This window comes from Bufo gargarizans, chromosome 10 (assembly GCF_014858855.1).
Source record: "Bufo gargarizans isolate SCDJY-AF-19 chromosome 10, ASM1485885v1, whole genome shotgun sequence".
Lineage (NCBI taxonomy): Eukaryota > Metazoa > Chordata > Amphibia > Anura > Bufonidae > Bufo > Bufo gargarizans.
In genome coordinates, this window is record NC_058089.1 from 67,572,366 (window position 1) to 67,591,089 (window position 18,724).

General features: G+C 43.9%; 1 protein-coding gene across 3 annotated transcripts in view; it reads right to left on the reverse strand.

Moving 5' to 3' along the window:
- The window catches only part of LOC122921143 (capping protein, Arp2/3 and myosin-I linker protein 3-like), a 782,130-nt gene that overhangs the window by 253,700 nt on the left and 509,706 nt on the right, over window positions 1-18,724 (reverse strand). For all 3 annotated transcript variants that reach the window (XM_044271159.1, XM_044271158.1, XM_044271160.1), the window contains one exon: window positions 3,648-3,744. In XM_044271159.1, the coding sequence (XP_044127094.1) occupies window positions 3,648-3,744 (97 nt within the window). The remainder of the gene's footprint in view (window positions 1-3,647; window positions 3,745-18,724) is intronic.

Sequence of the window (18,724 nt, forward strand, 5' to 3'; positions counted from 1 at the left end):
CATTTGGTACAATTATGAAATGTGATCTCTATAACTATCTAATTATATTGACTTATTTTTAAAGATCCTAATACTGTACTTCTGTAGACAGCACCAGGTAGTCTTCAGCAGTTCATGCAAAGGATGCACAAGTGAACTGGAGGCGGTTCTTCCCTCCAACAGATCCAGATTCAAACATTACAGGTGGTCACTCACATCTAAAGGTTGCTTACTACTATGTATAGATGTTGGCTGAAATAAAGAAGAGGTTTATACCTTTGGATCTTGGTGACCACTTGTATTTTTTGCATTTTTATTTTTAAAGATGACTGACCAGGAGAATTTTCCGTGACAACTTCTAGATATAACCCAGTGTGACAAATGAAGTTATTGTGCATGTACTATTGTTCTGTTAGTAAAACTCCAGCTATGGGCATATGTGTATAGATATTACAGTAAATTCCATTGTCATGTTCTGTCTTATTCAACTATACTAGAAATGAGCAAATAATTGTAAAGTTCGATTCGGCTGATTCGCCGAATTTTACAAAAGAATTTGCTTTGCGACTAATTACTTCTTCACAAAGCACATTCTTTGGTAAGTGACGGGTGCAATGACAGGGAGCTGCTATAACGCCGCCCCCGTCATTGTACTCCTCAGATGCCCTGTTCATACATGATCGCGGCATCTGAGTGTAAAAACGGTGTAAAATTAACAATAAAAAAAATAATTATTTCAAACTTACCTCCTCCATTTGCTTGCGATGGGCTAGCCGCCGCTATTTTGCTTGAAGTTCTGGAGCGAGATTACGTCACCACGCACGTGATTTGGGCCAAGATCTTCATTTAAGATGGAGGCTGACGGCCCGTTGCAAGCAAATGGAGGAGGGTAAGCTTGAATTTTTTTTTTTTTTTTACACTATTTCAGGTTAAATCGATTCGCTGACACGAAGCATCGCTTCAAGGTGAATAAAATTTCGAGCCGAATCAAATTTATCCTGAAATTCGGATCGAATTCCACTTCGTGAGATTCGATTCGCTCATCTATAAACTATACGTATAAATGTGTCCAAAATACGAACAACAGCCAATAGTTGTCCAGGCTTACAAGCAGGATGAGTTACTATTATTAGTATTGGGCCTTGCCATTGATTTATAAAGCGGGGGAAATTTATCAAGACCATCGTTCCCATACGTCAGTCTTGAGCACCTGTGGGCCGGAAATGTGTCTAATTTATTAAGAGGCAACTGCATATCTCTGGTCCTTGGTGTGCCAGAAACTCCAATCTACGCATGCCAGCGTAGACTTTAGCTATAACTTATGCCTGTTTGGGTTGTGGGAAGCCCTGGCCCTCCCACTAAACCTGTCCCTTTCTTTGTCAAGAAATTCAAAAAGTTGCAAATTATGGAGCAAATATGCAGTGCGCCATAATTTGCGACTTATTTCATGCCACAATAATGTTGTAAAAGATTTGATAAATGTCCTCCAGGGCGCCTGATTCACATACACAACATGTCAAAAAACGATCTTAAAAAATATTTTAAAAATGTTCTTTCTTTATTCCTAGTGAAAGGCATTGCCCCCCCTTCAAGAAGCGCTTCCAGTACTTAGTGATTAATACAGCCCTTAAGTTGTGAACCTAATGTATGTATGTTTGTATGTTGTTTTTGTTTCTCTCTGCTCTGATCTTATAGAAAACCTGAGTACAGTGAGAATCTTTTAGATCTCAGACCGCAAAAAGGTTTGTCACTGCAATATATCTTTACTTTGAGTGCACTAATTGTTCATTATGGGAATGGGAACCATGTGACTGGAACTTGAACCAAATAAGGTTCAGTTAATGCCACCAGAAACAGAAGTTGCCATTAACTGCTGGGTATGCTTGTTGGTGCTCCTTTAGGAAAGCAATTCACCAGCAAAAGAATCAACAAACAATATTTGGTTCTGTTTAAAGTCCAGCTAAAATCCATTTACCATGGGCAGTCCATGTCATGTAGCGTTGCAGTTATTTTAGAGGCAAGAAAAGGAGTCTCAAATTTTGTAAGAAGTTTGGTGTAATGCTGAACAAGCTCTGTAATACCTAACCCCAGCCTCATCCCAAGCAATATCCTTATAGTATAGAAAGTTATTTAAAGCTAGGGCTACACGTGTCAAGAATGGTACAACTACATTGCAACATGTGTTGTGCGACATTTATATCACAGCAATGTCATGCAACATATTTTATAATGCTATTCTATAGTGTCACACTGCGACAAGCTGCAACTGCGGCATGTCATGTCGCAGTAACAGGATGTCGCAGTGCGACACCATAGACTAGCATTATAAATTATGTTGTGTGACATTACTGCGACAAATAGTCACACAACAAATGACGGCGTGTAGCCCTAGCCTAAGGCCTCTTTCACATGAACATTACGGATTGTGTCAGGATGCGTTCAGGGTGCGTTCAGTGAAACTCGACCATTTCACAAGCAAGTTCAATTAGTTTTGTCTGCATTTGCATTCAGTGTTTCAGTTTTTTCTGTGTGGGTGCAATCAGTTTTGATGCGTTTTTCACGCGCGTGAAAAAAAACTGAAGGTTTACAAACATCTACTAGCAACCATCAGTGAAAAACGCTTTGCACCCAGACTGCAATCTGATGTAATCCGGATTCGGTATGTTTTTCACTGAAGCCCCATTCACTGAATGGGGCCAGGGCTGAGTGAAAAACACATAATATAGAACATACTGCGAATCTCATGCAATGCAGAACTGATGCGTGAAAAAAAAGACACTCATGTACACAGACCTATTTAAATGAATGAGTCAGGATTCAGTGCGGTGCTATGCGTTCACTTCACGCAACGCACCCACGCTGAAAACTCGCTCGACGTGCGCCATGCTGCTACTGTAACACAACAGTCGCACAAAAATCCAACTTGGATGGATCTGTGTGGGACTGTGTTAAAAATTTTTGAGCAATATTACTGTGACAAAGAGTGTTAGCCTTACCCTAAGGGTGCTGGCACACAGTATAGTTCTGACATGCATTCAGGATGCCGTTTTTTATTGTAGATAGCTGAAATGAATTGAAGCATTCCCACAATGCTGAACACCAGGGGTTAAGGAGGCTGCTAAACTGGCTAAATTGAAAACAGCATTCTGAATGCATCTCAGATCTGCACTGTGTGCCAGCACCCTTACCATATAAGATAATTAACATATTAGAGTATGTTCACATTATGTTTTATGCATCCATTTGATGTATACTTTAGAAAAAAGGATACAGAAACCACGCTCTTGTATCACGCACAGTCCGGTTAAAAAAAAGGATATCTATTTTTTTACAATGGTCAAAAAAATTTATACTTTTTTTTTTTTTAAAACAATGAAACTCTATGGTGAACAGATGCCACTGTATGGCATCAGTCTGAGGCATCCTTTTAATGTATATGTTTTTTGTTTACTTTAAATCAGGGATGCCCAACCTGTGGCCCTCCAGCTGTTGATAAACTACAACTCCAAGCATGCTCGAACAGCCTAGAGCTATCATCCTACAACAGCCTATGATGGGAGTTGTAGTTTTACACTAGCTGAAGGGCAGCAGATTGGGCATCACTGCTTTAAACAGATGGAAAAAAAAAGTGATGTGAACACAGCTTTAGATGAATTTATAATACTCACTTGAACTTCGAATTGAAGTTTTTGCCTAAAGACAAATGTTTTATCGATTTACTCCTTCCAACTGATAATATCAATGTTACCATTTCAGAGGTAAAACCTACAAGAAAAAAATAAGTTGTCATTAAAAATGTAAGCCTATACAATAGTATAACGGTAATTCAACAATGTTATACATGCAGTGCCGAAGTAGCTTTTTAAAAGGTTGTCTAGTTTGAGTAGAGTTTTTCTTTTATGACTCCTATAATCAATTCATAGCACAGGGTCAAGCAACTTTGTATCCTTCTAAAGGGTTAGCTAACAGAGACACAAACAAACATTATAGTCCATTCACACGTCCGCAAAATGGGTCCGCATCCGTTCCGCAATTAATTTTCAATGGGGCCAGAATGTGCTGTTTGCATCCGCGGAGCCGCACTTCCGTTCCGCAAAAAAATAGAACATGTACTATTCTTGTCCACAATTGTGGACAAGAAAAGGCATTTTCTATGAGAGTACCGGCGATGTGCGGTCTGCAAAATGTGGAACGCACATTTCCGGTGTCCGTGTTTTGCGGATCCGCAATTTGTGTAAATGGACCCTTTACACACCTGTTAACCCCATGGCACTGCAGGAATTTTTCCCTCCCTGCTTACTTTTTTATTTATCGGTAAATAGCCATAGTCACGAAGATTGCAGCAGTACAAAATTTATATACAGTAGTTTTTTCTTATGCTTTACAACCTTGAAAAAAATAAAACTTTATAAAAATAATTGCTTTTGTTTTATACATCCTTAAAGGCTATGTACACATTTGGGGGCATTTTTTATTATTATTGCATTGTACTCATTTTGAGCTAAAAATCATTTTTAGATTAGTCTTTATTACAAATATGGAGCCCTTTTTTCTGTACAGGGCTTAGATGCTCTACTAGAAGGATCTGTATTTTCTCTCAGCTCCATCAGCCAGCTAATCTGATGGTCTCCTTATCTCTGACATTATAAACACTCATAATATCTCATGTCTTAATCTTGTTAAGAATGTGGCTTAAATAAGTGTTTATTACCCCTTACTATATTAGAGATAAAAGTTATTAGATGACATGCACAACGTGAAAGTAAAAAGTACAATGCCACAGCAATCTAAACAGTTAACCCTTTGTGACAGAACAGCTCAATATTTTTAAAAAAGACCAATTGAAAAAAATAATTTTAGCCAAAAATAAGAAAATGCAATTATAAAAAATATTTGCCTCTGAATGTGTTCAAAGCCTTTAAAACACAATGTAAAATGTTAAAAATTAAAATCACAGGCATGACTATACGCGGCTTGGACACTTGCCAGTAAGCTTTTCTTACCACTCGCTCTATTTGTGGAAATTCCCTGGTGTTGCTGCTCCAAAATTATAAAAAAAATCACCTGGAGGCAGGCAATTGACAGGTGCCACGCTTAGAATCAGTTCCCACTTCACTTATTTAGTCAAAAACGGACCAAATAACTGAAGAGTGAACTTAGCCTTACAGGTCAATGTTAACATCAGGTATAAAGGACTTAACCATGCAGTGGCACAAGATTCTACTATAGACTGAAAGAGCAGTCTCATTTTACACTGCTGATTCCACATAGATTGCTTAGAGAACCTATTACACGCTGATACAAGTAGTGGCCCATGACAGCATGGAGAGGGTGTCAGCAGTAAGTTTGTATTGACATCACTGTTTATTTTCCTCTAATTCTAATCCATCACAAGAACAGCCCCCAAAAAATGTCTTTTGAGCATCTGTGGTCAGTATTTGGTCAGTAATTGCTAAGGCCAAAAAAAAGTTAACCCAAAACAGAGATAACATGTGTTTGGAATATTTGCATATCTTCAGTGTTTTGTACCCACTCCTGGTTTTGGTTTCCTAATTTTTAGAAAATCCTGATGCAAAATACTGACAGTATGATAAAGACTTATGGATGCTCCAAAGACAGGATCCCTTGTCTTTTTCATGTTTCAGTTCTTCTGACAGATCAGATGAAGGGTAAAATAAATGGTGATGTCAACAAGGCCAAACAGGGACAGTGGCCCAGTCACAGAGTGGGGACGGTGGCAACAGCATGAGGAGTCAACATAGTGGCTCAGTCACAGAGTGGTGAGGTGGCAACAGCGGGAGGAGTCAATATAGTTGCCCCGTCAGAGTGGTGAGGGTGGCAACAGCATGTGGAGTCAACGTAGTGGCCCAGTTAAGGAGTGGTGAGGCTGGCAACAGCATAAGGAGTCAACACAGTGGCCCAGTCACAGAACGGTGAGGGTGGCAACAGCGAGAGGAGTCAACATAGTGGCCCCGTCACAGAGTGGGGAGGTGGGTGGCAAAATCTGTGGCAGTAACAGCACAAGATGGTGGGTGGCAACAGGAGACGATGGTAGCAGAGGCAGCAGGTATGTGGCATCAGGCGGGTGGAAGCATCAGAATAGTGGTTGAAGTATATGGCCAGAAGTAATGGACTGTTTTTTCACAATGTTTTCGTGTGACTGCCAGAATGATCTAGTCTGATGCATCACGCACTGGGTGTGGAAATCCTGGCTGATCCGCAGCTGATTCACCTTTACAAATGTCAGTCTCTCCACATTTTGGGTGGAAAGGCAAATGCTCCTTGGGGTAACTATGCCTCTGCTGCACTAAACACCCATTCTGATGCCACACTACTAGCCGGGCAGTAAAGCATGTCCAAGGCAAACTGGGCCAGTGACGGCCACAAATCAAGTTTGGCTGCCCAGTAGTCCAGGGGATCTTGGAAGTGGGATGGCAGGGTGCAGACCGAGCATGCCACCACCTGTTGGTTCAGGTTTTGCTCCATGTCTTGCTGCTGTTGCTAGTGGGTGGTTTCTTCAGTAGGCGGGTGAAGAAAAGTGCTCATTAGAGACTCCAGACTTAAGTTGCTGCTGATGGAGATGGTGCTGCTCCTAATTTCTCACCCCCTCCAGCAGTCATGGCAGTGGAATGTGAGCACAGAGGGTCCCCCTGGTCAGCCCTTCATGAGGATGGGAGATGGCACACATAGGCAGGGGCCAACTGAATACATGGGATGTCTTGATAGTATTTTAATTTATGCTCCCTGTCAGCGGGTGGAAAAAAGGCCCCAATTTTAGAGTGGATTCATTCATAAATAGTAGGAGGCAGTACAGAGTTGTAAAGTTGTAAGAGTCTCCCCTGTGGTGTATCGGCGGCGGCTCTGTGTATATTTAGTACAACAGAGAGCCAACTTTTAGTTTTGGAAGGTCATTTTATACCGGATGGTAACTATATATGTCTCCCTATAACGGTGAAGAAGAGGAGAATGTTCCGATTTATCTCACTACCAGGCAGTACCACGCCAGAAGCGCTCCCTATCTTATAGTTGTACTGCAACAAATAGGATGTTACTTGCGCTATCTTGTATGTTAAAAATCTAATGTCAACTGTAAAGGTGATATGCCGCTCCAGGGGCAAGGAGATATATTAAATAAATCAGAGCAAGTAGCTTGTACAGATAACAGATTGTTGGTTACGTTACCCATCCCCATGTTGGTAAGATGGGATGCTTGTCGGCCTAGCTCTACCTGCCCGTTGCATGGCATCCCACGTGGGCGGGAGTAGCGGCATGCTGTTTTATCCTTAGATAGAACGATCCAAGATGCAGGTTATCGGGCGGTGTGTGTATTGGGATGACCGGCAGTATCTCTTCAGTCATTTTCCCAGGTTCACTCGATGTTGCAAGAAACTGTGATACTGCAGGATAACCATACGCGTTTCGAGGCTCAATGTCTCTTCCTCAGTGGCACATCATTCAAAATCATTCTCAAATATAATAGGAAGGAACCCAAATGGAATGTATTATATAGAGTATAATATAAGAGGCTCATATAATTTATGAGGTTAATTAGATAGATGAGGTAAATAAATTAACTAAAATTATGTATATGTAAATATGCGCTTAGTTATGGGGTAGATACACAAAAATAATGAAAGCATATTGTACAAACCGGATTCCCAAAAAGTTGGGACACTATACATAATGTGAATAAAAAAACTGAATGCAATGATGTGGAGGTGCCAACTTGTAATATTTTATTCAGAATAGAACATAAATCACGGAACAAAAGTTTAAACTGTACCATTTTGAGGGAAAAATATGTTGAATCAGAATTTCATGGTGTCAACAAATCCCCAAAAAGTTGGGACAAGGCCATTTTCACCACTGTGTGGCATCTCCCCTTCTTCTTGCAACACTCAACAGACGTCTGGGGACCGAGAAGACCAGTTTCTCAAGTTTAGAAATAGGAATGCTCTCCCATTCTTGTCTAATACAGGCCTCTAACTGTTCAATCGTCTTGGGCCTTCTTTGTTGCACCTTCCTCTTTATGATACGCCAAATGTTCTCTATAGGTGAAAGATCTGGATTGCAGACTGGCCATTTCAGTACCCGAATCCTTCTCCTACGCAGCCATGATGTTGTGATTGATGCAGAATGTGGTCTGGCATTATCTTGTTGAAAAATGCAGGGTCTTCCCTGAAAGAGATGACGTCTGGATGGGAGCAGATGTTGTTCTAGAACCTGAATATATTTTTCTGCATTGATGGTGCCTTTCCAGACATGCAAGCTGCCCATGCCACACGCACTCATGCAACCCCATACCATCAGAGATGCAGGCTTCTGAACTGAGCGTTGATAACAACTTGGGTTGTCCTTGTCCTCTTTGGTCCGGATGACATGGCGGCCCAGATTTCCAAAAAGAACTTCGAATCGTGACTCGTCGGACCACAGAACAGTCTTCCATTTTGCCACACTCCATTTTAAATGATCCCTGGCCCAGTGAAAACGCCTGAGCTTGTGGATCTTGCTTAGAAATGGCTTCGTCTTTGCACTGTAGAGTTTCAGCTGGCAACGGCGGATGTCACGGTGGATTGTGTTCACTGACAATGGTTTCTGGAAGTATTCCTGAGCCCATTCTGTGATTTCCTTTACAGTAGGATTCCTGTTTGTGGTGCAGTGTCGTTTAAGGGCCCGGAGATCACGGCATCCAGTATGGTTTTACGGCCTTGACCCTTACGCACAGAGATTGTTCCAGATTCTCTGAATCTTCGGATGATGTTATGCACAGTTGATGATGATAGATGCAAAGTCTTTGCAATTTTTCGCTGGGTAACACCTTTCTGATATTGCTCCACTATCTTTCTGTGCAACATTGTGGGAATTGGTGATCCTCTACCCATCTTGGCTTCTGAGAGACACTGCCACTCTGAGAAGCTCTTTTTATACCCAATCATGTTGCCAATTGACCTAATTAGTGTTAATTGGTCTTCCAGCTCTTCGTTATGCTCAAATTTACTTTTTCCAGCCTCTTATTGCTACTTGTCCCAACTTTTTTGGGATTTGTTGACACCGTGAAAATTTGAATCAACGTATTTTTCCTTTAAAATGATACATTTACTCAGATTAAACGTTTGATCTGTCATCTACGTTCTATTACAAATAAAATATTGACATTTGCCATCTCCACATCATTGCATTCAGTTTTTATTCACAATTTGTTTAGTGTCCCAACTTTTTTGGAATCCGGTTTGTAGAAAAGACCTGCTTAATATCAAATAAGTTTACAATGTATTAAAAGTAATAAGGATGATAGTATTGTCCATTATGATATGTGGGATAAATATAGACGTGATGTATATGGTAATGATCACACTGGTGCAATTTGGGTGCCGTAGTGGTAAAGAATAGGGATGAGCGAACCGAATTTTGGGGTGTCCGTGACACGGACCCGAACATTTTCGTAAAAGTCCGGGTTTGGGTTCGGTGTTCGTCGCTTTCTTGGCGCTTTTTGAAAGGCTGCAAAGCAGCCAATCAACAAGCGTCATACTACTTGCCCCAAGAGGCCGTTACAGCCATGCCTACTATTGGCATGGCTGTGATTGGCCAGTGCAGCATGTGACCCAGCCTCTATTTAAGCTGGAGTCACATAGCGCCGCCCGTCACTCTGCTCTGATCAGTATAGGGAGAGGTTGCAGCTGCGACGTTAGGGCGAGATTAGGCAGTGATTAACTCCTCCAAAAGACTTCATTCATTGATCGATCTGCAGCTGTGGATCATTGAACTGCTGATATTCAATTGCTCACTGTTTTTAGGCTGCCCAGAGCGTTTTTCATTCACTTTTTTCTGGGGTGATCGGCGGCCATTTTGTGTCTTGTGGTGCGCCAGCACAAGCTGCCACAAAGTACATTTAACCCTCAATAGTGTGGTTATTTTTTGGCTATATCCTACATCAGGGTCAAGTTGTCACCAAGTGCATTTAACCCTCAATAGTGTGGTTATTTTTTGGCTATATCCTACATCAGGATCAAGCTGTCACCAAGTGCATTTAACCCTCAATAGTGTGGTTGTTTTTTGGCTATATCCTACATCAGGGGCAAGCTGTCACCAAGTGCATTTAACCCTCAATAGTGTGGTTGTTTTTTGGCTATATCCTAAATCAGGGTCAAGCTGTCACACCAAGTGCATTTAACAATCAATAGTGTGGTTATTTTTTGGCCATATCCCAGTCTAATTCTGACTGTAAACGTATACCTGTCACCCAGCGCCTAAATTATAGGCCTCAAATTTATAGTCAGCTAAATCTGTGGTTATTGCTGTGGCTGGGCAAGTTATTTAGTATCCGTCAAAGCACAGGTTTTGTTCTGGGTTGAAATACAATTCCCAATTTAGCAATTCTCTAAATTAGTGGTTTCTGCTGTATCAGGCCTACTTTAAATCCATCCCTAAAAGGGTACATTAGAATCAAGGTGCTGATAGGGTCATTCTCAATAACTTGACACACACGCTACTGTGCATATCCCAGTCTAATTCTGTCCGTAAACGTATACCTGTCACCCAGCGCCTAAATAATAGGCCTCAAATTTATAGTCAGCTAAATCTGTGGTTATTGCTGTGGCTGGGCAAGTTATTTAGTGTCCGTCAAAGCACAGTTTTTGTTCTGGGTTGAAATACAATTCCCAATTTAGCAATTCTCTAAATTAGTGATTTCTGCTGTATCAGGCCTACTTAAAATTTATCCCTAAAAGGGAATATTAGATTCAAGGTGCTGATAGGGTCATTCTCAATAACTTGACACACACGCTACTGTGCATATCCAAGTCTAATTCTGTCCGTAAACGTATACCTGTCACCCAGCGCCTAAATACTAGGCCTCAAATTCATAGTCAGCTAAATCTGTGGTTACTGCTGTGCCTGTATTAGTGTAATACGGTACCTAAATAGATAGCCAGATAGTGTTAGGTGTCTGTAAAAAAAGGCCTGAATTTGAATTCAATACATTGGGCCAAATAATATTTTTGTTGTTGTGGTGAACGATAACAATGAGGAAAACATCTAGTAAAGGACGCGGACTTGGTCGTGGTGGTGTTAGTGGACCCTCTGGTGCTGGGAGAGGACGTGGCCGTTCTGCCACATCCACACGTCCTAGTGTACCAACTACCTCAGGTCCCAGTAGCCGCCAGAATTTATAGCGATATTTGGTGGGGCCCAAAGCCGTTCTAAGGATGGTAAGGCCTGAGCAGGTACAGGCATTAGTCAATTGGGTGGCCGACAGTGGATCCAGCACATTCACATTATCTCCCACCCAGTCTTCTGCAGAAAGCGCACAGATTGCGCCTGAAAACCAACCCTATGAGTTTGTTACATCACCCCCATGCATATCAGGGAAACTGTCTGAGCCTCAAGTTATGCAGCAGTCTCTTATGCTGTTTGAAGACTCTGCTGGCAGGGTTTCCCAAGGGCATCCACCTAGCCCTTCCCCAGCAGTGGAAGACATAGAATGCACTGACGCACAACCACTTATGTTTCCTGATGATGAGGACATGGGAATACCACCTCAGCATGTCTCTGATGATGACGAAACACAGGTGCCAACTGCTGCGTCTTTCTGCAGTGTGCAGACTGAACAGGAGGTCAGGGATCAAGACTGGGTGGAAGACGATGCAGGGGACGATGAGGTCCTAGACCCCACATGGAATGAAGGTCGTGCCACTGACTTTCACAGTTCGGAGGAAGAGGCAGTGGTGAGACCGAGCCAACAGCGTAGCAAAAGAGGGAGCAGTGGGCAAAAGCAGAACACCCGCCACCAAGAGACTCCGCCTGCTACTGACCGCCGCCATCTGTGACCGAGCACCCCAAAGGCAGCTTCAAGGAGTTCCCTGGCATGGCACTTCTTCAAACAATGTGCTGACGACAAGACCTGAGTGGTTTGCACGCTGTGCCATCAGAGCCTGAAGCGAGGCATTAACGTTCTGAACTTTAGCACAACCTGCATGACCAGGCACCTGAATGCAAAGCATGAACTGCAGTGGAGTAAACGCCTTAAAAACAAGGAAGTCACTCAGGCTCCCCCTGCTACCTCTTCTGCTGCTGCCGCCTCGGCCTCTTCTGCTGCTGCCGCCTTGGCCTCTTCCTCCGCCTCTGGAGGAACGTTGGCAGCTGCCGCCCAGCAAACAGGGGATGTACCACCAACACCACCACCTCCGTCACCAAGCATCTCAACCATGTCACACGGTAGCGTTCAGCTCTCCATCTCACAAACATTTGAGAGAAAGCGTAAATTTCCACCTAGCCACCCTCAATCCCTGGCCCTGAATGCCAGCATTTCTAAACTACTGGCCTATGAAATGCTGTCATTTAGGTTGGTGGACACAGACAGCTTCAAACAGCTCATGTCGCTTGCTGTCCCACAGTATGTTGTTCCCAGCCGGCACTACTTCTCCAAGAAAGCCGTGCCTTCCCTGCACAACCAAGTATCCGATAAAATCAAGTGTGCACTGCGCAACGCCATCTGTGGCAAGGTCCACCTAACCACAGATACGTGGACCAGTAAGCACGGCCAGGGACGCTATATCTCCCTAACTGCACACTGGGTAAATGTAGTGGCGGCTGGGCCCCAGGCGGAGAGCTGTTTGGCGCACGTCCTTCCGCCGCCAAGGATCGCAGGGCAACATTCTTTGCCTCCTGTTGCCTCCTCCTCCTACTCGGCTTCCTCCTCCTCTTCTTCCACCTGCTCATCCAGTCAGCCACACACCTTCACCACCAACTTCAGCACAGCCCGGGGTAAACGTCAGCAGGCCATTCTGAAACTCATATGTTTGGGGGACAAGTCCCACACTGCACAGGAGTTGTGGCGGGGTATAGAACAACAGACCGACGAGTGGTTGATGCCGGTGAGCCTCAAGCCCGGCCTGGTGGTGTGCGATAATGGTCGAAATCTCATTGCAGCTCTGGGACTAGCCGGTTTGACGCACATCCCTTGCTTGGCGCATGTGCTGAATTTGGTGGTGCAGAAGTTCATTCACAACTACCCCGACATGTCAGAGCTGCTGCATAAAGTGCAGGCCGTCTGTTCGCGCTTCCGGCATTCACATCCTGCCGCTGCTCGCCTGTCTGCGCTACAGCGTAACTTCGGCCTTCCCACTCACCGCCTCATATGCGACGTGCCCACCAGGTGGAACTCCACCTTGCACATGCTGGACAGACTGTGCGAGCAGCAGCAGGCCATAGTGGAGTTTCAGCTGCAGCACGCACTGGTCAGTCGCACTGCGGAACAGCACCACTTCACCACCAATGACTGGGCCTCCATGCGAGACCTGTGTGCCCTGTTGCGCTGTTTCGAGTACTCCACCAACATGGCCAGTGGCGATGACGCCGTTATCAGCGTTACAATACCACTTCTATGTCTCCTTGAGAAAACACTTAGGGCGATGATGGAAGAGGAGGTGGCCCAGGAGGAGGAGGAGGAAGAGGGGTCATTTTTAGCACTTTCAGGCCAGTCTCTTCGAAGTGACTCAGAGGAAGGTTTTTTGCAACAGCAGAGGCCAGGTACAAATGTGGCCAGCCAGGGCCCACTACTGGAGGATGAGGAGGAGGTGGAGGAGGATGAGGATGAAGCATGGTCACAGCGGGGTGGCACCCAACGCAGCTCGGGCCCATCACTGGTGCGTGGCTGGGGGGAAACGCAGGATGATGACGATACGCCTCCCACAGAGGACAGCTTGTCCTTACCTCTGGGCAGCCTGGCACACATGAGCGACTACATGCTGCAGTGCCTGCGCATTTTAACGTGTGCGGACTACTGGGTTGCCACCCTGCTGGATCCACGGTAAAAAGACAATGTGCCCACCTTACTTCCTGCACTGGAGCGCGATAGGAAGATGCGCAAGTACAAGCGCACGTTGGTAGACGCGCTACTGAGAGCATTCCCAAATGTCACAGGGGAACAAGTGGAAGCCCAAGGCCAAGGCAGAGGAGGAGCAAGAGGTCGCCAAGGCAGCTGTGTCACGGCCAGCTCCTCTGAGGGCAGGGTTAGCATGGCAGAGATGTGGAAAAGTTTTGTCAACACGCCACAGCTAACTGCACCACCACCTGATACGCAACGTGTTAGCAGGAGGCAACATTTCACTAACATGGTGGAACAGTACGTGTGCACACCCCTCCACGTACTGACTGATGGTTCGGCCCCATTCAACTTCTGGGTCTCTAAATTGTCCACGTGGCCAGAGCTAGCCTTTTATGCCTTGGAGGTGCTGGCCTGCCTGGCGGCCAGCGTTTTGTCTGAACGTGTATTCAGCACGGCAGGGGGCGTCATTACAGACAAACGCAGCCGCCTGTCTACAGCCAATGTGGACAAGCTGACGTTCATAAAAATGAACCAGGCATGGATCCCACAGGACCTGTCCATCCCTTGTGCAGATTAGACATTAACTACCTCCCCTTAACCATATATTATTGTACTCCAGGGCACTTCCTCATTCAATCCTATTTTTATTTTCACTTTACCATTATATTGCGGGGCAACCCAAAGTTGAATGAACCTCTCCTATGTCTGGGTGCCGGGGCCTACATTTATGACAATGGACTGTTACAGTGGTGGGTGACGTGAAGCATGATTCTCTGCTATGATATGCAGACTGATTCTCTGCTGACATGAAGCCAGATTCTCTGTTACGGGACCTCTCTCCTCTGCCTGGGTGCCGGGGCCTAAATTTATGACAATGGACTGTTACAGTGGTGGGTGACGTGAAGCCTGATTCTATGCTATGACATGCAGACTGATTCTCTGCTGACATGAAGCCAGATTCTCTGTTACGGGACCTCTCTCTTCTGCCTGGGTGCCGGGGCCTAAATTTATGACAATGGACTGTTCCAGTGGTGGGTGACGTGAAGTCTGATTCTATGCTATGACATGAAGACTGATTCTCTGGTGACATGAAGCCAGATTCTCTGCTACGGGACTTCTCTCCTCTGCCTGGGTGCCTGGGCCTAAATATATGACAATGAACTGTTACAGTGGTGGGTGACGTGAAGCATGATTCTCTGCTATGATATGAAGACTGATTCTCTGCTGACATGAAGCCAGATTCTCTGTTACGGGACCTCTCTCCTCTGCCTGGGTGCCGGGGCCTAAATTTATGACAATGGACTGTTACAGTGGTGGGTGACGTGAAGCCTGATTCTATGCTATGACATGAAGACTGATTCTCTGCTGACATGAAGCCAGATTCTCTGTTACGGGACCTTTCTCCTCTGCCTGGGTGCCGGGGCCTAAATTTATGACAATGGACTGTTACAGTGGTGGCTGACGTGAAGCATGATTCTCTGCTATGATATGAAGACTGATTCTCTGCTGACATGAAGCCAGATTCTCTGTTATGGGACCTCTCTCCTCTGTCTGGGTGCCGGGGCCTAAATTTATGACAATGGACTGTTCCAGTGGTGGGTGACGTGAAGCATGATTCTCTGCTATGACATGCAGACTGATTCTCTGCTGACATGAAGCCAGATTCTCTGTTATGGGACCTCTCTCTTCTGCCTGGGTGCCGGGGCCTAAATTTATGACAATGGACTGTTCCAGTGGTGGGTGACGTGAAGTCTGATTCTATGCTATGACATGAAGACTGATTCTCTGGTGACATGAAGCCAGATTCTCTGCTACGGGACTTCTCTCCTCTGCCTGGGTGCCTGGGCCTAAATATATGACAATGAACTGTTACAGTGGTGGGTGACGTGAAGCATGATTCTCTGCTATGATATGAAGACTGATTCTCTGCTGACATGAAGCCAGATTCTCTGTTACGGGACCTCTCTCCTCTGCCTGGGTGCCGGGGCCTAAATTTATGACAATGGACTGTTCCAGTGGTGGGTGACGTGAAGCATGATTCTCTGCTATGATATGAAGACTGATTCTCTGCTGACATGAAACCAGATTCTCTGTTACGGGACCTCTCTCGTCTGCCTGGGTGCCGGGGCCTAAATTTATGACAATGGACTGTTACAGTGGTGGGTGACGTGAAGCCTGATTCTATGCTATGACATGAAGACTGATTCTCTGGTGACATGAAGCCAGATTCTCTGTTACGGGACCTCTCTCCTCTGCCTGGGTGCCGGGGCCTAAATATATGACAATGGACTGTTACAGTGGTGGGTGACGTGAAGCCAGATTCTCTGCTATGGGACCTCTCTCCAATTGATATTGGTTAATTTTTATTTATTTTATTTTTATTTTTATTAATTTCCCTATCCACATTTGTTTGCAGGGGATTTACCTACATGTTGCTGCCTTTTGCAGCCCTCTAGCCCTTTCCTGGGCTGTGTTACAGCCTTTTTAGTGCCGAAAAGTTCAGGTCCCCATCGACTTCAATGGGGTTCTGGTTCGGGACGAAGTTCGGATCGGGTTTGGAACCCGAACCTGAACATTTCCGGGAAGTTCGGCCGAACTTCTCGAACCCGAACATCCAGGTGTTCGCTCCACTCTAGTAAAGAACTCTACTGGGGAGGCGATTTAGTGTTGGTAAATTTGCTACTTATTTTTTTATTGTTATTCACAATATGTAGTATTAAATGTTGAAATCATGTATTTATTATTGATATTACTGGCAGATCGTGTTATTTTCTAGGGAGGTGGTGCTAGTGGATTTTCAGTTTATTTTCTGTTATATTTACGATATGTGAGATTAAATGTTGAATTTTTGTGTAGTGGATACATTTAGTATTAATGTTCCTAGCCGATCAATATGTCATATGTTTCATGGTACTTGTATTAACTTTCCTGTCTTGTCATCCAGGTTCAAGTGTGGAGGACTAGTGTTGTAGAGATTGGTGGAGAAGGTAGGGATGGGAGCCAACCCAGGAGGGGAGATCAAGGTTCTGGTAGACAGCCTGACCTCGATGTCCCATCCCAGATTGACACCCGCCCCAGAGTGTCTACAGGAAACTGAAAATCTCCAATTCCGCGTTGAGGCCTTCTGGCATCAAGGTATCAAATTAAAAACATATTTTTGATTCAATCCTGGGCATGTTCATTATGTGATTGCCGCCTCTCCAATGTCTTCTGACCTTTTTCAAGGGCTGCAAATTTTAGAGTAGAGGGATCACTGTTATGATAATCTTTTATAGTGTATATGGAGTATATGCTGCAGAGGTTAATAAAGAAGTTATTTCAAGCATTTGGTGCTCTTTAAACCCACTGTTTCCATAGAACGGCGCTAGAGAAATTACAAGGTCAGTCTGGTTAAACTAAAAGTCAGATATCAGAATTCTTCGAATGCCACAGCGCAAAATGCACTTCATAGTGCTGCGCCTGCCACAATTTCACCACAATTACAGAATCAAGGATTAATGGAATTTGTGAAAAACAATGTAAACACCCCCAAATCTGCAGTTTCAGGACACAATTTCATCCCAGAATCAAGGATTAATGGAATTACTTAAGTGAAAAACAAGGTAGGCCACAAATTCTCCCCAATTACAGAATCAAGGATTGATGAAATTACTTATGTATAAAATAATATTAACTACCTAGAATCAGTAGTATTAGAATAGAGTGCAGCAAAGCGTTACACTGTTCAATTGGCCCCTACACTCTCCCTATAGTGTGGATAAAGTCTCCCTATTATCTCCTTACACTCTACCCTACATCTCAGTGCTGTCCCTAAACTGTTCAAAAGTTTAGGGACAGTCTTTCCTAACCACTGTCCCTAGCGCCTGTCACACCCTGTACTAAGTACACAGTAAAATAGAGGAGACTGGGCAAGATTAGGCTTTTTATAGGGCTGTGATATCACAGGGGCTGGCTATCTGCTGATTGGCTGGCTGCCCGGCATTATGGGTAATCCCTCCTTCTTACTTTCACTTTGTAACATGTGCATAGTCGTTTTAGAAAAAATGAAATTTGGATCGAATTCTAGTTCATCAACTTTGATTCGCTCAACAGTAGTCTGCATTGTTTACCATTTTCTGTACAACTACCATCTTAGTGTTTGTTTGTTGTTCCCTGTTCATGTGTGACGCCCTCACACGTATTTCAGTATAGTAACTGCCGTTAGGTAGGGATAGTGGGTCCAGGAAGCTTTAGGGCTGCACTATCCCTGTTTGTGTGTGTGACGGTAGTCGCCTTATCCTGATTTATTCAAAGGGAAAAAAACAGCAGTCTGGTTTGTTGTTTACCCAAAATCTTTAAAAATTCCCACATTTTCCAATGTCTATTTCTCTACTTTTATAATAGATAGTGATACATCATATAATAATTATTACTTTAGATTTCCCATATGTCTACTTCATGTTTGAATCATTTTGAAAATGAAATGTAATTTTTTGGGGGACGTTAGAAGGAAGCAAATCTTGAAATTTTTCCATAACCCACTTTTTAAGGACCAGTCAGGTCTGAAGTCCCTTTGTGGGGCTTAAATAATAGAAACCACCCAAAAATGATCCCATTTTAGATACTGCACCCCTCAATTTATTCAAAACAGATTTTACAAACTTTGTTAACCCTTTAGGTGTTCCACAAGAATTTATGGAAAATGTAGATCAAATTTCAGAATTTCAGTTTTTTGTCAGATTTTACATTTTAATCCATTTTTTACAGTAGCAAAGCAAGGGTTAACAGCTAAAGAAAACTCAATATTTATTACCCTGATTCTGCCATTTACAGAAACACCCCACATGTGGTCGTAAACTTCTGTATGGTCACACGGCAGGGCGCAGTATGAAAGGAACGCCATAAGATTTTTAGAAGGCAGATTTAGCTGAACTGGTTTTT